The 18,820-nt window shown below is 40.9% G+C and overlaps 1 protein-coding gene across 1 annotated transcript in view; it reads right to left on the bottom strand.

The window, feature by feature from the left end:
* GREB1 (growth regulating estrogen receptor binding 1) overlaps window positions 1-18,820 on the bottom strand; it is an 83,020-nt gene that overhangs the window by 50,834 nt on the left and 13,366 nt on the right. The window contains exons 3-4 of the mRNA XM_063125837.1: window positions 13,090-13,218; window positions 9,902-10,078 (exon numbers count right to left, since the gene is read on the bottom strand). Of these exons, the coding sequence (XP_062981907.1) occupies window positions 9,902-10,078; window positions 13,090-13,218 (306 nt within the window). The remainder of the gene's footprint in view (window positions 1-9,901; window positions 10,079-13,089; window positions 13,219-18,820) is intronic.

The following is an 18,820-nucleotide window of genomic DNA, read 5'->3' as shown; positions in this document are numbered from 1 at the left end:
CCAAACTAAATAAGACCTAAGTACAAATCCAAGGACAGTGATCCAAAACAAATGTATCTTTTAAAGTGAGACACTATGAAGCTACAACTAATTACAGTGTTTTTACCCATTCAACTCCTGCCCACTCATCATAGGATGAAGGAATCTAAAAGCACGCTTACAGCAGAAGCTGGCAGTGCACAATTCTGATTGGCTGGCATTGTAGTGCTGTCATCAGCCCCTCCTCCCCAATTCTTGGTACAATTTTGCAAGTTTCTTTTTTCTAGTGACAAAAACAATGAATGGATAAACATTTTCTACCCTCACCTCAAAATACAGCAATTAAAAAAATAGACTGAGGGCAGGGCCAAGTATGCTGTCAAACATTCATTTGGTGAGCACCTTGCTATATATGAGTGTTGACACAAATCAGGGAGGATCACTTAATGAAAAATATTACCCTCCTGAAACAAATGCTTCCTCCGCATTTTGGCCATTGTTTGAGGAGACTGACATAATGGGGCAAAAATGTTTGCTTATTCAGGAAACGTTGTCCTCATTCTAAATGGACTTTGTGCCACCATCTTGCATCTGATTGGCTATAACATGGTGTCATCAAGACACCTATTCAGAGTGAGGGCTATGATTTCTCTTCTCATTCTGATCTGGCTTTGTGAGACCTGATGGTTGTGTCATGTGATATCATTGTGTTGCCTACATGATCTCTGGTTGAGATTGTTTAGGAAGAAGCCCCTTGGTTGTTGTTTTAAAGTCACTAAAACTGTAGATCAGGGGAAAGCAACTAGTCTACAGCACATGAAAATGGTAAGCAAGGGGATTTGAGAAATTTTCTCTCTCTCTCTCTCACGCACACACACACTTTCTTCTTAAGATGGGAATGTGGGGCAGACCTGGTACTCTACAATAGCACAGCAAACATAGAGGTCACTACACCAAGCTAACCTTACCAGCAACTCAATAAGTGGATGCTCATTCTATGTCACGCCCCAGTTACACACAAACATCTGGACCTAGTACATACTAGGGAGGACTGCTCATTTTGTAGGCAAACTAAATAAAACAGATTTTCCATATACATTGTAGATAAGGCAAAGGTCAGGGGAGCCAAGCCTACCAGGAGGTGTTCCCATTTATCTCTGTCATAAGGCCGAAGCCTCGAGATGTCTAGAGATCAATATTTGTAGTCTGACAGATAAAGGCCTTTCACCTCTAGGTCATCAGTTCAAAACCAGCCTGCATCAATAGTGACCGAAGGTGGTTACAATCTGATGAGCATTCAGTGGTCTATGATAATTACATTTGGCTGACTCTGCTGGCTCACATCCCCAGATTATCAACCCTCTTGGTGCTGTGTCATTTGAAGGAGGAAAACTAAAGATTGGAGGATGGGTGCAGAAAAAAAATGGGTCCTTTTATTTTAGATCTAATCCAGGCTGCTTTCAATGTTCCATTTCCCTGGTGTGGTTTTGCAAATTTCTGAAGATGTAATGCTAGAATGTGATGGTGTCCACCAACTTAGATGGCTTTAGATGTGGGAAATACGATGCTAGATTAGTTCGGTCTTCAGTCTGATCCATCATAGGGTTGCCATATGTCCCGGAAAAACGGGAATGTCCTGATTTCCAGGAGATTCTGAAATGTCCCAACCGGCTGGGCAAGAATCTCGGATTCCTGGTCCAGCTGGCTGGAGAAATTCTGACCTCCAAAATGGTGCCTTGAGCCTGCTCAGTGGAGCGGCAGCAGCAGAGAAAAAGACGCATCAATCTGACGCCTTTTCCAGAGCATCACCGCTCCTCCACAGGCTCATCTGGGGCCATAGCTAGACCTAAAGTTTATCCCTGGATCATCCAGGGGTCAAACCTGTTCATCTAGGTGACACACAGGGGATCCAGTGCTCAGGCAGGGGCGAACCCTGGATGATCCCAGGATAAATCTTAGGTCTAGCTGTGGCCTGAGTCACTCACCGTAAGCTGCAGTGAATTTAAGATGTCTGGTTTTACAATTGTTGATGTTTTAATTGAAAAATTGGGCTTTGCAAAAATTGGGCTTTCCCTAGACCTTTATATATTGCTCAGTGTTTTTTTTAAAAAAAATCCTAGCCCTCCCCCCGCAAAATGTCCTGGTTTTGTGGATTCAGAATATGGCAACCCTAATCCTTATTATTATATACATCAGTAATGGATTAACTGCTTTTTCATTCTTTCATTTGACCGTTTGGGCATTACAAAGATATGTGTGTTTAGCCATTTTCTGGATATTTAATCCTATATGGAACAACCATTCTACCAGTGCTGCCTGCTCCTGTGTCTTTAGCAGGGATTTGATCTGCAGCCTTCAGCAGATGATATTCCATATCTCCATGCTCTGCAAAGCTGAAGCAGCTGAGCCCTGCAGATCAAACTGCTATTAATGGCACAGGTGAAAGCCACACCATTATTTTTTCTCTAAATGGCAACTTCAAAGAACCACCATATAAATGGAAGAAACAGCCAGGATGCCTCACAGTTCAGGAGATTCAGCATCACGTGCATAGACAACTCACTGCCTTCTCTGGCTACTCTTTCAGTTGTTGATGCTGAGGAAGCTTGGAGAAACGAACTGACCATTGGCATGCTCAATCCCTGCTCCTCGTGGTGCTTCAGTGGGAGTCTGATTGCTTGTTTTACAGCAGTGATGAAGCCTTGTTGACAGAAGAAATTTTTCCTGCTTTATTAAAAGGAGGCAATAATTGGCTCACTGTTCACAGGGAAGCCAATTGCTGGTTCTATCTGATTTTGCAAATTACAGACCAGTCTCAATTTTTCAGTCTTGGGGGAGGTGATATAACATACAGGGGCAGCCCAAATCCAGGAAATCTTGGATGATGCAGATTACCTAGATCAGGGCTGAGGAATCTGGTGCTGACTGGATCTCACTAGGCTCCAACTCCCATCAGCCTCAGCCAGCATGGCCAATGGTCAGAGATGAAAGGAGCTGGAGGCCAACAACATCTGCAGGGCCATAGGTCCCCAACCAGTGATCTAAATTCTTATTGATCAGGTTTTCAGGCTGGTTCTGGGACTGAAACTGCCTTGGCTGCCCTGGTCAACAGCTTGTGTCAGGAGGACAGGGAAAATGCAAGCCTACTATTTTGCCTAGATCTCCCAGAGGCTTTTGATACCGTCAACCAGTTGCTTCTATTCTTGCTCCAGAGGTAGATGCCACATGGTGATACTAAAGAGTGTTGCTCCTCCCCAAGGGATTTATGTACATTATGGGGTTCTACAGGGCTTGGTTTTGTTTAATAACTACACATAACTGTTAGATACAGTCATGCAAAGATTTGGGTTGAGATGACATTAACATGCTGGTAACACCCAGCTATTTCTTCCTTTCATCTAAGATCGAAGTGAATTCTTTTAACACAGGGTTAGGCAATTTGTGGGCCTCCAGATGTTTTGGCCTACAACTCCCATCAGCCCTAGCCAGCATAGCCAAAGGTGAGGAATCATGGGAGTTGTCACCGTCCAGATGTTTTGGCCTACAAGTTGCTCAACTCTAAAATTACGATTGTAATACTTTTATGTTTTGTATGTTTGCAAAACAATAAAAAAATGGGGGGGGAATAAAAAATATATGATTGGAGTTAATGAGGGCAAATAAATTGAAAGTCTATCTACATAAGATGAAAATGTTGGCAATAAGGGCCCCAACAGAAGAGTCAGTAGGGGGTTAGTCTGTCCTGGATGAGGTCATTTTACTGCTGTGAACTGCCTTGTAGGTTCTTAAGCAAAACAGAAATACAATAATAAAATAACACAAGATAAGCAAACAAACGTGATGGAGTCTTAATGCTCCATGTGGAATGTTGCAACTTGCTCTCTGTTAATGGATATTGTAACAGATTTGGACAGATACACAGAAAATGAATTTCCTAAAATTTGAAAGGTTTTTAAGAAAAAGCTCTCTGATGGACAAGGAGAATTTGATAGCTTTCAGTTTGGTGTTCAAAACTACCTTTCTTACCTTATATACTGATATACTTGGATTCAGAGGGGAGAGTGCATATATTTTGGAAAGCAGGGCTTTTGCATTAAAAGGTTGGAAAGAATGGTTTTAAATAAATAAATAAATCAACAATCTCTAATATAACCAATGCACCCAAGTCATAGAGCCAGCGAACTGGAATGACAAGGCAAACTTTTTAAATAAATCAATAAACGGACGCTGTTTATGCCCTGCAAGCATATCACTGGCTTGTCATGAGTATGAGGCAGAAGTCAGAGACTACTCAGGAAATTGCTAAATGCAAGGTATGTTTTCTTCTGGGCCTACAGATGCCTTCTAGGCACATCCACAGACGGTTGTGGAGCCAGCTCAAAAGTGCTCAGGAAACCATTTAAGACACTTTTGGAAGGTGTGTGTATTTTCTTCCTGTGAACAGATTCCTTCACAGCTAATTTCCCAACTTTAAGTGCAGTTTACAGTCTGGCAAGGGTGAACAACACTTCTGCCCAGGATCTTCGTATTTCTGAATGCATCGAGTGCACTTGTACAGATGCATGTTTACATGCATGTGCGATCGAGGACACATGGTAAGCACCCAGTTCCTAGTGAACCGCCCAGAGAGCTTCGGCTGTGAGGCGGTATAGAAATGTAATTGTGTGCCACAATCAGAGAACAACAGATCAAGGCATGTATCATTGATTTCAATAATAAAAGTATTTCTTGTCCTCCAAGCAAATCAAGAAATAAGACAGTTCACACATGCATATAAATAACTTAAAAGATATAGAATGCAACCATTCTTATGCTGTGTGTGCTCCTTGGCTAATTGATCCAAGTGTAAGACAAAGACTTTATGCCCTTTGCTAGCCCTGGACACAATCCTTCCCCATGTGGGTGCAGTACTCACACATGGAGGGATCCTCCTGGGGCATATAAGAACCCTAGAATCATAGAATAGTAGAGTTGGAAGGGGCCTATAAGGTCATCGAGTCTAATGCAGGAATCCACCTTAAAGCATCCCTGACAGATGGCTGTCCAGCTGCCTCTTGAATGCCTCTAGTGTGGGAGAGCCCACAACCTCCCTAGGTAACTGCTTCCATTGTCGTACTGCTCTAACAGTCAGGAAGTTTTTCCTGATGTCCAGCTGGAATCTGGCTTCCTCTAACTTGAGCCAGTTATTTTGTGTCCTGCACGCTGGGATCAAGAAGAGATCCTGGCCCTCCTCTGTGTGACAACCTTTTAAGTATATGAAGAGTGCTCTCTTTTCTTCCTTCTCCCCTTGGCCTACACAGGTGCATGTGTAGGCAATGCAAGAGGCCATTAAAGGGAAAGGGCCTATTGTTACCTGTCCAGCCTACCCTCATCCAAGGAATATGATCTTGGTGTGCACAGACTTCCCATCGCAGTAACAGCTTGGCTCAACACAGGCCAGAAATAAATTCATTTGCCTACCCCTACTCAATATTGCTATACATTGTGAATAGATTGTATAGTACGTGAATACATTGCTATATATTGTGAACCGCCCAGAGAGCTCCAGCTATTGGGTGGTATAGAAATGTAATTAATAATTAATAAATAATAAATAATAATACACTTGGAAGGTATCATCATTAACATGTGCTATGGTCAGATAGCCATAAGCAAACCAAAAGACCATGTTATTATTGCCATTGAGTTTGGCCCATTAAAGACATATTGAAATGTCCTGTTCACAAACATTATATATGTCCTTCATGAAGAAGGTGCGGCCCACTCGGTAACATGTAAATATTCAGCTTCAGGTGTTTGATACAGTAGTGACCTTTATTACGGAAGAGAGTCATGCTCTTTAAAAGAAGAAAGTGTAGGCCAACATACATGCCGCCAGAAATTCTGACAACAAAATAGGAACCTCTTCTTTAGTTCCTGGTGTTCAAGCATGATAAAAATGTTTAGAAACAAACTTAAAAATAGCTTGAAGGAAATTAATCAAAGGTATCTGCTGAGTATATGGGTGTGAGTATGTGTTGATTTTTAGTCCTCTGATTTAAAATGTTTTGATTAAGGATTTTATCTTTTGGTTTTAAGTGTTTAAACTATGTTTTGTATTTTCTGTTTTTAAATGTTAAAATGTGGATATTTGGTATTTAAAAAATTTATGTTGTAAATCCCTCCAAGTTAACTTTTTAGATATATTCAAGAGGTCTATGAATTGAATCAATCGATCAACCAATAAATCACACAATAAACAAAATATTCTGTATCTGTTCCTATTTTTTTTTTTAGATGTTTATGCTATATTTCATTATGTTATTATGTTCTGTGGTTTTAGGCTTTATTTTGTGAACTGCTCAGAGCGCTCTGGCTATTGGATAGTATACTCATGTAAACATAAAATAATAAATAATAATGTAACAACTGCAGCACAAGCATATTCATGTTTACTGAGAAGTAAAATAAATACCACACTGTTCAATGGATCTTACTCCCAAGGAGGCATGCACAGGATTGTACCCTTATGTTATTATTACCAAATGTCCTTTACTACCCTTTTCTCTTCTGGTTTAGAATGCAATTAACACATGTACTACTTCCTCTGTGTTAACAACCTTAGGAACCTTAAGCTGTTAATAGTGCTCACAATGAATGGGCTGAGTGGTACAACATTACTGCCTATATCTTTAAAATGACAACACACCACTAATTTACAGCCTCTTCAATTCCTTTACTATCACAGCCCAATTGTATTGCGACTCATCAAAGTCAGCAAGATCTCACGGCAAAACACATTATTGCTAGACAAAGTTATGTACTCTGCCGTTTCACACAAAGCTAGCTGTAAACTCAAATCCCAAATTTATTTATATTGGGTTCACATTGTATTATTTTGATTTTTATTGGTGTGCTTCTGTAGATCCTTGTTGCCTGGCAATATTGCCAACAGTAACCCTAACACCAAAGACATTTATTCTCTAATAGAAAAGAATTCAATATGGTAGAGAAAACAATATGTGAAGCTTATAAAAGTGTTTGACAGAGTGCACTTGAACAGCAAGAAATAATTTCAGTTTCTTCGAAGTTAATACTAGATCTGACTAGGATCTTTGCAAAACTCTATATAGGCCCCGTTCAGAAGACGCCTTAAACCACAGCTTTAACCACAGTGGTTACGCCAGAAAGCCGGACCATGTTCAGAAGACACCTTAAACCATGGCTTTAACCACATTGAATAAGTCTTGTTCAAATTTCTCACATTTCTTTCAGAGTTTACATGAGACTGGGATCCTGCCCTACTCACAAAGCCTAATTCTAATGCAGAGGCCAAAGATATTTCCTTCTCGCACATTGTATTGCATCCTTCCTTCAAGGAGCTTATGGTAGGCTACATGATTTATCCCATTTCCCCCTACTTACAACTTTGTAAGTAGGTTAAGACAGAGAGAGAGAGAGAGAGAGAGAGAGAGAGAGGGAATCCCAAGGTCACCTTTCACAACCAAGTTTCTCTCATCCAAGTGCAAGATTTAATCTACTAAATCACACTGCCTCCAAATAGACAGATCTATTTCCAAGGTAGTATGCATAGAATTGCAGCTTGTGAGGCAGGATTGTGTGACAAGAAAAATGTTTTCTATTTATCCATTAATTTTTTTATTGTTATGAAAAGAAAAGTGCCCTGCAATTCTGTACAGTCTTATTTGGAAATAAGACCTATTGAATTTAGTGAATTTATCCAGGTAAATATGAATACTTTGTTTGTTTAACGTATTGATATATACCACCCTCCATCAAAATTGATGGTAAGGCTGCACAGCTGTACTCCTAAAGCCCATACTTGGAAGTCAGCTCCACTAACATTAATGGGACTTACTTCCAGGTAAATGTGTTTAGGTCAGGCCAGAATGAAAGACACAAAGTACCCTGCTGGGGTTGTAGATGAAAATACTAATATATAACAAGCAGAGAAATTATGGTGACGATGATCATGGCAATGACATTTTGAGATCAGAAGGACTCCTCTGCTTCTATGAACGATACAACCAATTACAACCAATGGGTTGCTAGCACTAACCACATCTCAGAAGAGAAGTTATATATCAGTACAAGGAGAGATAAGAGACAGCTGGCAGTGGATATGGGCAGAAATAGCCCAGTAATTCAAGGTGTAGTTTAGGCATCTGTAATGCAAACTGACCTAACACTGACTTTAACCTTGGACTGGAGTCAATACATTCTTACAGGATAAGAGGTAATGCAGCATTTGCAACAGAGTGGGTCACTCTGAACTTTTTCCAGTGTATGCGCATCTAAGTATAGAAGGTTAGACCCAAAGCAGACATCATTTTAAAGATGTAGTTAGCAGCTACATCTTTCGTTCTTTTCTATTCTAGTGTAAGCATTAGCAGTCAGGAACCTAGTGGTGGTGGGGCTTTAACCCTTTACCCCACACTGTGGTGTCAATCCAGATCAAGGGATTGATCTTGTATGTTTGTAATTTATAGTACCAAATACTGACTCATTTGGTTTAATCCAGGAGTGCACAACCTTTTCAACATTGGGTGTCTGCTGGGCTAGCAGGGGCCACAAATGTGTGTAAATGCACATACATGCAGACATACACACATGCATATTTATGCACAACTCACATAAAACATATAACTCTCACACACCACCCATTTACTCACTCATATCCAACTCCTGTTCAAGAGTATTTCACCTGATTGGATCAGAAAAACAACAACACCCCTCTCAGAAACCTCAGTTCTAAAACTACCCAACCATCCAGGAATCATGGCTCCTAGCCCTTTTCTCTTCTCTAATCCACTCCCTTGCTGAGGAATCCTAACATTCTGCTTCTTGGAACTTTTTCAAGGAAAAATCAGGATAAAGAGGGAACAAACCCTCTAAAACAGACCCTAGGGCCTAAATACACCAATCAGGATATTACACTATGAAAGCGTTATATAAAAGGCAGGAGCCACACTACTGCTTTATAGAGGTATTTGACACATACCATATGCCACTTCCATAGTGCTATATCCTGCTTGGTGTGGCTCCTGCCTTTTATATACCACTTTCCAAAGTGCTATATTGTGCTTGGTGTAGATCTGGCCTATGTTTCCTGCAATAGAAGCCCATTCCTATGGTTCCTAGCATTTGAGCACGGCTTCCTAGGATGCTTTGGAGACATTCCAGAGATGAGCAATCCCTATATGGCAACAATCATAAAGCTCACACCTAGAGAGTTTCCCCCTTTTTTCCCTGTGAGTCATAGGAGTTACCTGCAGCTCACGCTTTTTGCATCCCTTGTTTAATGGGTTACTCTTTTGAAATATGAAGCCTCCTGTGGCGCAGAGTGGTAAGCGGCAGTTACTGCAGCTGAAACTCTCCCCACAGCCTGAGTTCGATCCCAGCAAAAGCTGGTTCTCAGGCAGCCAGCTCAGGTTGACTCAGCCTTCCATCCTTCCAAGGTCGGTAAAATGAGTACCCAGCTAGCTGGGAGAAAGGTAACCACGACTGGGGAAGCTAATGGTAAACCACCCCGCTACAAAGTCTGCCAAGAAAACATCAGCAAAAGCAGGTGTCCCTCTAGGAGTCAGTAATGACTCAAGTGCTTTGCACGAGAGGTTCCTTTCCTTTCCTTTTGAAATCTAAATTGCAGCCAGGCGGGATGGGGTGGGATCCAGATTGGGACCACAGCATGAAGAAAGGGTTAATGGGCTCTTACCTACTACACTAGTGTCCCGATAAGAATAGATCCCCTGTGTTTACATGAGATTAAAAAGGAAGAAAAGATGTAGCTGCTACCTACTTCTTTAAATAATGTCTGATTTGGCTCAGAAATGCCCACAAGTCTACAAGTGATCAAAATAAGACATGCTAATCTTGTCACTTCCCTCTTAACAGCAACAGCGAAGCCAGAATCACCACTTACCTAGCAGAGCATTACGCCCATGGTCATCGGGTAAGAATCTTTTATCTACAGCACACACCAAAAGGTGGTCAGGTAAGTTTGGTGACTTTGCGCCAACAAGTAAAAATCCTGAAGGCACTTCAATTTGTTCATTCAAAATGGATACTAGTCTCAAGTCTTTACCAGCCTGACAGAAACCTGGAGGAAAAATACAAGATTTAATCAAGTATCTAAGTGACGGTTTGACAAAACGAAGGAATTACAATGTTTTTTGTTATATGTAAAAGAAAACGCTATACTCAAGATAATTTAATAAAATCCTCCTCCCTAGATTGTGGGCTCAGAATCAAATAAAACAAAAAACACAGAGTGTGCACAAATGTACCCATACATCTATATACACACACCTAATTAGTTTGATGCAGTTTAAAAATGTGAGGAGGAGAGGAGGAGCTTGATACTGTAGTATCAATTGTGAAGCAACTGAGTCACGCAAGTTAAGAAACAACCAGCTTACTTCCACTCAACCAAACATCATAGAAGAAATTAATGGCCTGGTTCAGACAACACGCTAAACCATGCCGCTTAACCACAAACCATTTTGTGGTTAAACGACATGGTTTAGCGTGTTGTCTGAACCAGGCCAGTGAAGGAGTAGAAAATATTTGTATACGTAGGTTTTAAAAAAAACATTTTAAAAGGAATGGCTCCAATAATGAAAGAGGAGGTGAATAAGTCGATATGAGCAAAATAACTGAAACAGGAAGAATGACTCTAATCATCCAGGGGGTCAATGGGTACTTATGAGGGAAATCAACTTAACATTACTTTTTTAAAAAAAAAAATCCTTCAGATTTCTGCACTGCCTTTCTGAGGAAAATCACCTAATACATTTCACAAAACATTAAAGCAGAAGAAGGGGAGTGATACAACAAAATCCAGTTTTAAAAAATTTAAGGGAGGGGGGAAGGTGCAGTGATGAACCCTACATGGGAAGGACAATGGCAAGGTTGAGGGACACTGAGAGACATTTGTCCAAATATAAGCAAGGGACATCACAGGAAGGTTAGTACCCTGTTAACAAGGTCCTAAATTTCACACGGAGAAACCAGAAAATGGAGCAGTGATCAGAAACAACCAAGTGCTGAGACACGGGAATAAGGTGGAGGCCACACCAGCTGCACACACTGTTTTCGGTATCAAATTGCATAAAAACGAGCTGGTACAAACAAGCCCTGAAATATAGCTTTTTAAAAAGAAGTTCTCAATATACACAAATACAAAATTTCTAACTAAATAGCAAAGCACTACATGAAAATGGGACTTCCAACTTGTTTTGAATCACATTTTTCATTACTTACAATTATGTCACAATATTGTTATATTCCCAAATTGTTCAGACCTCGGTTCTAATTAACATTGCTTAAAACGTTGTAAATCCAAGTGGTATGTAACAAGCCCGCTAGCTGACTAAAGTCTTCAGAAAGAAAAACGCAAATGAAAAATGTTCCAAAACTCATTTTTGAAATCTTATGATTTTTTTAAATCCAAAGCCATGTTCAGTGCCAGCTCCAGGTTTTTGAGGGCCCTTGAGCAAGACACCCTCAGTGAGTTTATCTTCTCACTGCCATTGTCACCAGCTAATATTGCTCCTTCTCTTCCTCTTCTGCATCATTGCTAACCTTTACTTGTTTGACAAACTGGTGAACAAGAAGACAGGGGCATCTGCTGCTCCTTCTACACCACTTCTGTCTGTGCTTGAGTAAGCAGGTTGCAATGGTGAAGAGGAACAACTCAAGGAAGCTCTGTCTGTGGGGCTCTGTTGGGTTGCATTAGGTGCCCAACTACCCTATTCCTTCGATTTTAAGACACACTTTTTCCCCCCGTATAAACATCTCTAAAAATGGGGTGCGTCTTAGAATCGCGGGTGTGTCTTAGGTTTTTTTTTCTTCTGTTGGTGGTACTGAAATTAGCGTGCGTCTTACAATCGATGGCATCTTACAGTCGAAGAAATACAGTATGCCTCCTCTTGATGCCAGCCCTGGCCGTGTTGACCAAATAACGTAATAAATACTTTGGACACAATCCAGAAAATTTAGTTGTGACTGAGGCCCAGTTCTCACTGACGCAGTAAATCTATCTTTGGGTTGTACCATTTCAGACTGCAGGTGGGGGTTTACATAATTGAATGCTCCATTAAAAAACAAATGGACGCTATTCTGCTAAATAGAAAGATGGGATGTAAATTATTTAAACAAATAAAATAAATAAATTACCTCCAGAGATAGAAGTGGCATGTCAGGGAAAAGACTAGGCTAGAACTTGTCTGCCTGACATCTAGCTTTCTATGTGGAGGAAATATTTTATGTATGTGGGTGCATTCGAGTAGGTGAAGCCCCCAAGGGTGACTGGGTGGCCAACTTTACAGAGAACAGTCCTCTATTTTGAAGAGCTGGCCAAGGACTATCATCTGTTTAAAGGTCTCTTTTATATGATTGGCTGTCCAGGCCTTGTTTAAAGTCAAAGCTCCATAAAGAGGGAGAGCCGGGGCCCATCAACTGAGACTGAGCAGGCACACAGCTCAGCTAAGCCAGATCTACACCAAGCGGGATATGACACTTTGAAAACTGTATATGGAGTGTGTCCTGGGCCCCAACAGTTGTCACTACTGTTATAAACCGTTTTGAAGCAGTAGTGTAGATCCTGTCCTATTCAGACTTTGTCGCAGTGGCGAGATGTACTGTTTTTCTATTTAAATTATTAATTTGTTATTTGTAAATTGACATGTATATGCAGATGTTATGCAGATTGATGTCCCCTTTTGTGGCGATGCATAAGTAACCTTCCTATTGCAACCTGAAGTGGTACAGACCAGGCAGTTTACAGCCTCAGCAAGCCCTCAGAAGTGTGCCTGAATCCCACTAAAAGCAGCAGAAAACGGTATATGGAGTGTGTCCTGGGCTCCAACAGTTGTCAAAACTGTTATAAAGTGCTTTAAAGTGCTTTAAAGCAGTAGTGTAGATCCTGCCTTGGTCCTGAATAATTTAAGACTTGGTGATTTGATTAGGATTTAGCCATGTTTATCCCTTGTTTATCCCTTTGGATTCCTTTTTGTGCTGAAGGAACAACTCCCAGCCATTTATATGAAGAAGGTGCTTTGCCTGTGTACACATATAAAATCAGCTAGCTCAGCTGCATAGATTTCTTACCATCTGTAGTACAACAGCCTTCAGGAGGTGGTTTCATCTGATAAGTGATAGGAGGGCTGCTTGATTCCGAACCTTCCTCCTCTTCCTCTTCTTCCTCCTCCTCTTCCTCATTATCCACTCTGTTGCCTGCTAAAAGTTATCATGAGCACAATCGCAAGAGGTCACGTAAACTGCACTTGTAAGTTAGAGTATATGTTTTTGCTTTATCAGTGGCAGCTATTTCACACTTTCAGTTGATAATCGTAGTCTTTAGGTAACAAACATGTCAATGTGGATTGTGTTCAATTTATGAGCCAAACCAGAGATGGGAAACATGCAGGCCACATGCAGCTTCCGCTGACCAACGTAGTGTTGAAATTTGCAGCAGAAACACACACACACACACACCGGTGGTTTAACAATTTAGCTTACTGCTCCATATGAGTTTGCTGCAGAGTTTCAGTGACAAAAGGCACAGCATGTTGAGATGATATCAAAGTTATCTATGTCTTTTGAACTGTGATGGTTGCTCCACACATGCTAGGAATGACTTAGCTGAGAGATAAACATGCTCATGTGAATCTGCTCCCAGGAAAAAGATAACCATCAACTAATTGTAGGGTGACCCTATGGAAAGGAGGACTCTTGTGTCTTTAACAGTTGCATAGAAAAGGGAACTTCAGCAGGTGTCGTTTGTATGCATGCAGCACCTGGTGAAATTCCCTCTTCATCACAACAGTTCAAGCTGCAGGAGCCCAGCCCTCTTTTGTATCTGGTCACTCTAAGGGTCATGTGAATTGGCTCACCATATCTGTCTTAGAACTTATAGGAGCAGAAAAGCCACCACAGTTGAAGGCCTGATCCAGTTCAGCACTGTTGAGTCACATGGGGCTCAATAGAATCGTGTTTTCCCCATCCCCACATCAATCCGAGAGCATGGGTGCATGCAGAGGCAGTGCAGAAGGGCAGTGCGGTGAATGGGAGATTTGTGGCATACCTCCCATACTCCCTTCCATCCTTACCTCCAGGAGTTTCTCATGCTGATTACATGGCATTGCCAGGGTGGCTAGGAGAGGATATGGAAGGCTCCCATTCCCTGCAATGCTCCCTTGGCCCACCTGCACTCACATTGGCAGGGGGAAGGGAAAATTACACTCCAGTAGACTGTGCCCTCAAAACCTCAGGATGAACTGGTTTGAGGATCATGCATATGGAAAAAGGCGTACAAATACAGCAACTATGATTTTGTGAAGCTTGAAACGTATTCATAGTGCCAACTTAATATTTGTAGAACAGCTCTTCAAGGCTTCAAAACACACGCACAACCCCAAAGTGACTCATCACAAAAGCAAGACTTATTAGAGCTGAATCTGTAACTGAGTAGCAAGTTTTTTAAATAAAAAAATAAATCTGTGCCAACTTCAGAGAACAAAGAAAAGTTCTCTTATCTTATTCACTTAAATTACAGCTATTGATGAACCAGAGTTTGAATTAAACATAAGGTATACATTAAGCATGAAAAATTCAAACCAAAGAATAGTTGGTACAAAGCAGTCACATAAATTATGACTATGCCAAAGGGAAAAATCTATGAAAATAACACAGCTGCGCAGCAAACACAATTTATGCAAAGATCACAACCTTAATGGTGAAAAGCAGCTGTTTTGCTGGGTGATGTAATATTATATTAGGGGAGAAAAAGTCACTGCCTGCGGGCTACAGTCTGGGCATGGCCTTTTGTATTATCTAAAAAAGATTTAGCAAGCTTTTTGTGACAGTTGAAGGTGGCAAATGAAAACATCTTCAAAAAGAATATATTTTATGACTGTACAATCATATCAGTAAAAGAGGCAAAGAGCAGAGGAAATTGAATCCATACAATTTCTTTGCCAACTTCCTAATTTGTAAGATCTTCTTGGGAGGGAAAGTCAATGGCTACAATCCAAGGGCACATTAGTGGATAAGATAGACTTTAGAACAGGCCAAGGAAAGACCATTAATCCACCTAATTGGCAGGGGATGCTTTTGCCCATCCCTGCCCTTTAGGGCAGAATGAGACAGGTCAAACCCACCTGGCTTCATAACACTGGCCCCGCCCTGAATTCAACCTCTTTCGAGACCAACGGTCAAGGTGACAGTTTGAGATCAGCTACCTGATTGCCTATCCTTGGTCAGAGTAGGCAGGTAGCGCTGTGACCGGCCAAACTCTCATTGCTGCCTGGCACAAGTGGGAAGGGTAGTCTGAGAGGTAGGGAATCCTCACCCTAGAAGCTTTGCCCCATCAAAGGGGTGATGTGGAACACCCAAGGATCCCACAGCTCACCTACAAGGCCAGCCGGCCGGCAAACATAAACCCTTATATGGTTAGCATTAAGTCACGGGACCTCAAGTCATGGTGGGATTGCCCTTCTGAAGGCTTGCACTGGCCATGGCATAACTCTTTGCTAGTTATGCTGCATGCTCATTGCAGATCTTATATTATTATGCTTAAGAAAGCTTTGCCCCTTAAGCCTATTGCTGTTGTTACATGTCTTATTCAGGGGTGGGTGGGTGCAACAATTACTGCCCAAACAAGGATGTGGAAGGGATTTTCTACACAAGGCATTTATCGTGCATCATCATTCCCTACTCACAGTTGTTTTCGGGTTCTTTAGATGACGTCATGATCCTCCAGTTTTGTTTCTGTGTCTAACCAGCACTTTCAGAGAGTGTTTTTTAAAGCAATGAAAATGCGATTTCCTCTTGTGTATTTGTGCTACTCTGCCACCTAGAGCTTATGGAGCAGAAAAGCAGGAAAGGAAACGCTGTTCACATAGTGTTTAGATCTCCGCTCCGAGCCAAAACTGAAAGTAGATACAGTGGATTAACAGCCAATTAACTGCCTCATTTAGAAAAGCTTGATTTGTTTTCAGGTAATATTTTATTTTATTGATTTCTTAACAATATTAATATGCCACCCAGTAACAAAATTAGACCGGTTCGCACAATTGCAGGGTAGTTAACAAGATAGTGGCTTGTTCACCACTCTACGTGTGCCGTTTGCATGCTGGCTAGATTTCTATCATTACACTCGCTGGTGCAGCTTCTTGTGCCACCTCTGCCTTTTACTTAGTTTCTGGAGAAACTTTTTTTTTTTTAATTTTGTCTTCCGAGAAATGAGTGCTTTACATAATAATAGCAATAATAACTGCAATATTAAACACTCCTACAATCCTATTGAGTGTAAAACAGAACTAAGCTCTCTCTTGTTGCAAACAATGGGTTTCTAGTTTGTTTGTTTTTGGATTGCATTGCACTTTTTTTTCTGCTTTCAACGCTGAGTACCTCTGGCTGTGAGCATAGGCGTGTGCAAGAGGTGTGCCAGGTGTGCCCAGGCACACCCTAATGTCTCAAGCAATAAGTGCCGAACTGAGGAGTCCATTGAGTAGGGATCCATAGGTGAATCCAGACGCTGTGGAAATGGCCCTATGGCTGCTCTGTTGCCGCCGCTCCCACCCCAATAGTATATTGTTGCTCCTGGCAGCAGGAGCAAGAAAGAATTGTTGCTCTTGGAGCGTCTCTGCCAGGAGCTGCATTTCAAGGAAGCCAGGAGAAGAGCCCCCGAGGGCTATTATCACCTTGTAAGACTCTCACCCAGCCAATGTAACCACAAAGCTTCAATGCTGGGGCTTGAGGAGCGTCTCCTCATCTCCCCCACCTGCAACAGCCCTCCCATGGTCAAGCAAGCCAAACGTGGAGTAGAGCATCAGTGTCTACAATGTTTAATAAATAAAAATAATGTCCTTTATGATTGAGAATTCAATAAATGTTTGCCCTTAAAAATAAATAAAAAAATAAAATTCCCAGGGTGCACAACCTAATGAAATGTGCTGGGCATGCCTGTGGCTGTGAGCAAGAACCATCAGGAGCCCTTTAAAAAGAGGAATGTGGGAAAAGTGGGGTGGAGACAGCTTCCACATGGCAATGCCCTGGTTGTTTTCTGTATTTAAACATTTTATTTGAAGAATGGACACTTTTCTCTCTGTTGTGACAAACAAAAAACAAAAACCCCAACATTTTGCTTTTGGTCAACAAAACAGTAAAAAGAAACTGGTAAGCACGGCTATTCACCAATCCATTAAATGGGGGCAGGACAGAGTGCCTCTACCATTGTATTAAAGCAAAAGGCCAGGGTATAACTTTTAAATTAAATAAAAAGTAAACAAGAGGAATGTTTTGTGTTTAGTGCTTTGCACATTTGTTTTCATAGACTGGATAAATCCGAGTTCAGTTCTCACAAAATTTCCAAGAAGAGTAGGATTCGGACCCAATGATTTCCTAAATCCTTTGAGAATGAAAAGCACTACACAAGTGTGAAAAAGCTCCTTTGTTTTGGAACAATGGTCATGCTCTTGCAAGGTCTTTTCCTAGCTGATGTCATAATCCACTTTTTGACATCACACAGCGGTGCTAGGGGAAAGCACATAAGATCTCAAGCATTCTACATGGAGGATAAACAACAGAAGCAGATGGACATTTACTCAAAAGCGATGCTTTTCATGCAAATGCCTTTATTCAGCAGTAAAGAGTGGAAGGAGAGAATTAAATATGGAGGCAATATAAAATCCATGTTCCTAAACATGGACGGCAAGTAGCTATGTTATTCAAGGTTATTTTAAATAATGTTGGAGTTATCTTTCAACCTGATTTACTAAAAACTACCATGTTTCATTGATAAGGTTTCCTTCCATACCATAATTAGATGGCTTTGAAAGGACATGAGCGCATGTGAAGGAGATACAAAGGAAATACTCTCCCAAGCCGAGAACGAGAAGCCAGCAATTAGCAGGAGGAAACAGTTGCACCAAGAGGATAATGATGCCTGCACACTGTCAGATCCGCAGAGTTTTCTGAAGTTTAGCAGTAAAACAAGTCAACTGGATGTTTTGTGAAAAGAATCCAATGACTTAGCTCTGAACATTGTGCTTAAACACTTTCACATCCCAGGAAGTGATATAAGGGATAAAAGCAATAAAGATCAATCAAGCTGGCTGTAAAATAAAACAAACCTCTAAATGAAACTCCCAAGTTCTATTAAAAACAACATATCTGTAAGTTCATAGGCAGGATTTTAAGTAGAACACAAGACTAGTTCAAAGCGAAAAAAAGTTGCAAGAGTTCTGTTAAAATATTGTCAATTTTTTTTTATTCATTGCCAAAATCAAGGCTATCTGAAACACTGATTAGTATTAACCTGAAATCCCATTAGTTTCAGTGCTGTTTATTTAAGGGCAGTTTAGGATTTCAGTAGAAGTCTATTAAGAAGTTTGATCTACCCTATTTCTTCGATTCTAAGACACACTTTTCCTCCCATATAAACATCTCTAAAAATGGGGTGTGTCTTAGAATCGCAGGTGTGTCTTAGGGTTGTTGTTTTTTCTGTTGGTGGTACTGAAATTAGTGTGCGTCTTACAATCGATGGCGTCTTACAATTGAAGAAATACGGTATTTCCAACATCCCACGGTAAGACATGCTTAATAGGACTCAACAACAGAGCATAAGGTTATGATTCTATACACACTTACTTGGGAGTAAGACCCACTGAAATCATTGGAACTTATTCCTAAAGAAACATGAACGATGGAGATTATTCCTTCTTGAATTAGAATCTCTTCCCCTCAACGCAACTCAAATAGCAGAAACCGTTAAAAATGTAGCATTACAAATATAGGCCTAGTTCTTACTAAGGCAAGAATCCTGAGTTTCTAGGCT

This window comes from Elgaria multicarinata, chromosome 4, assembly GCF_023053635.1.
Source record: "Elgaria multicarinata webbii isolate HBS135686 ecotype San Diego chromosome 4, rElgMul1.1.pri, whole genome shotgun sequence".
NCBI classification, from domain to species: Eukaryota; Metazoa; Chordata; class Lepidosauria; order Squamata; family Anguidae; genus Elgaria; species Elgaria multicarinata.
Note: the sequence above shows the minus strand (reverse complement) of the source record. Positions and strands in the feature narration are given on the sequence as shown.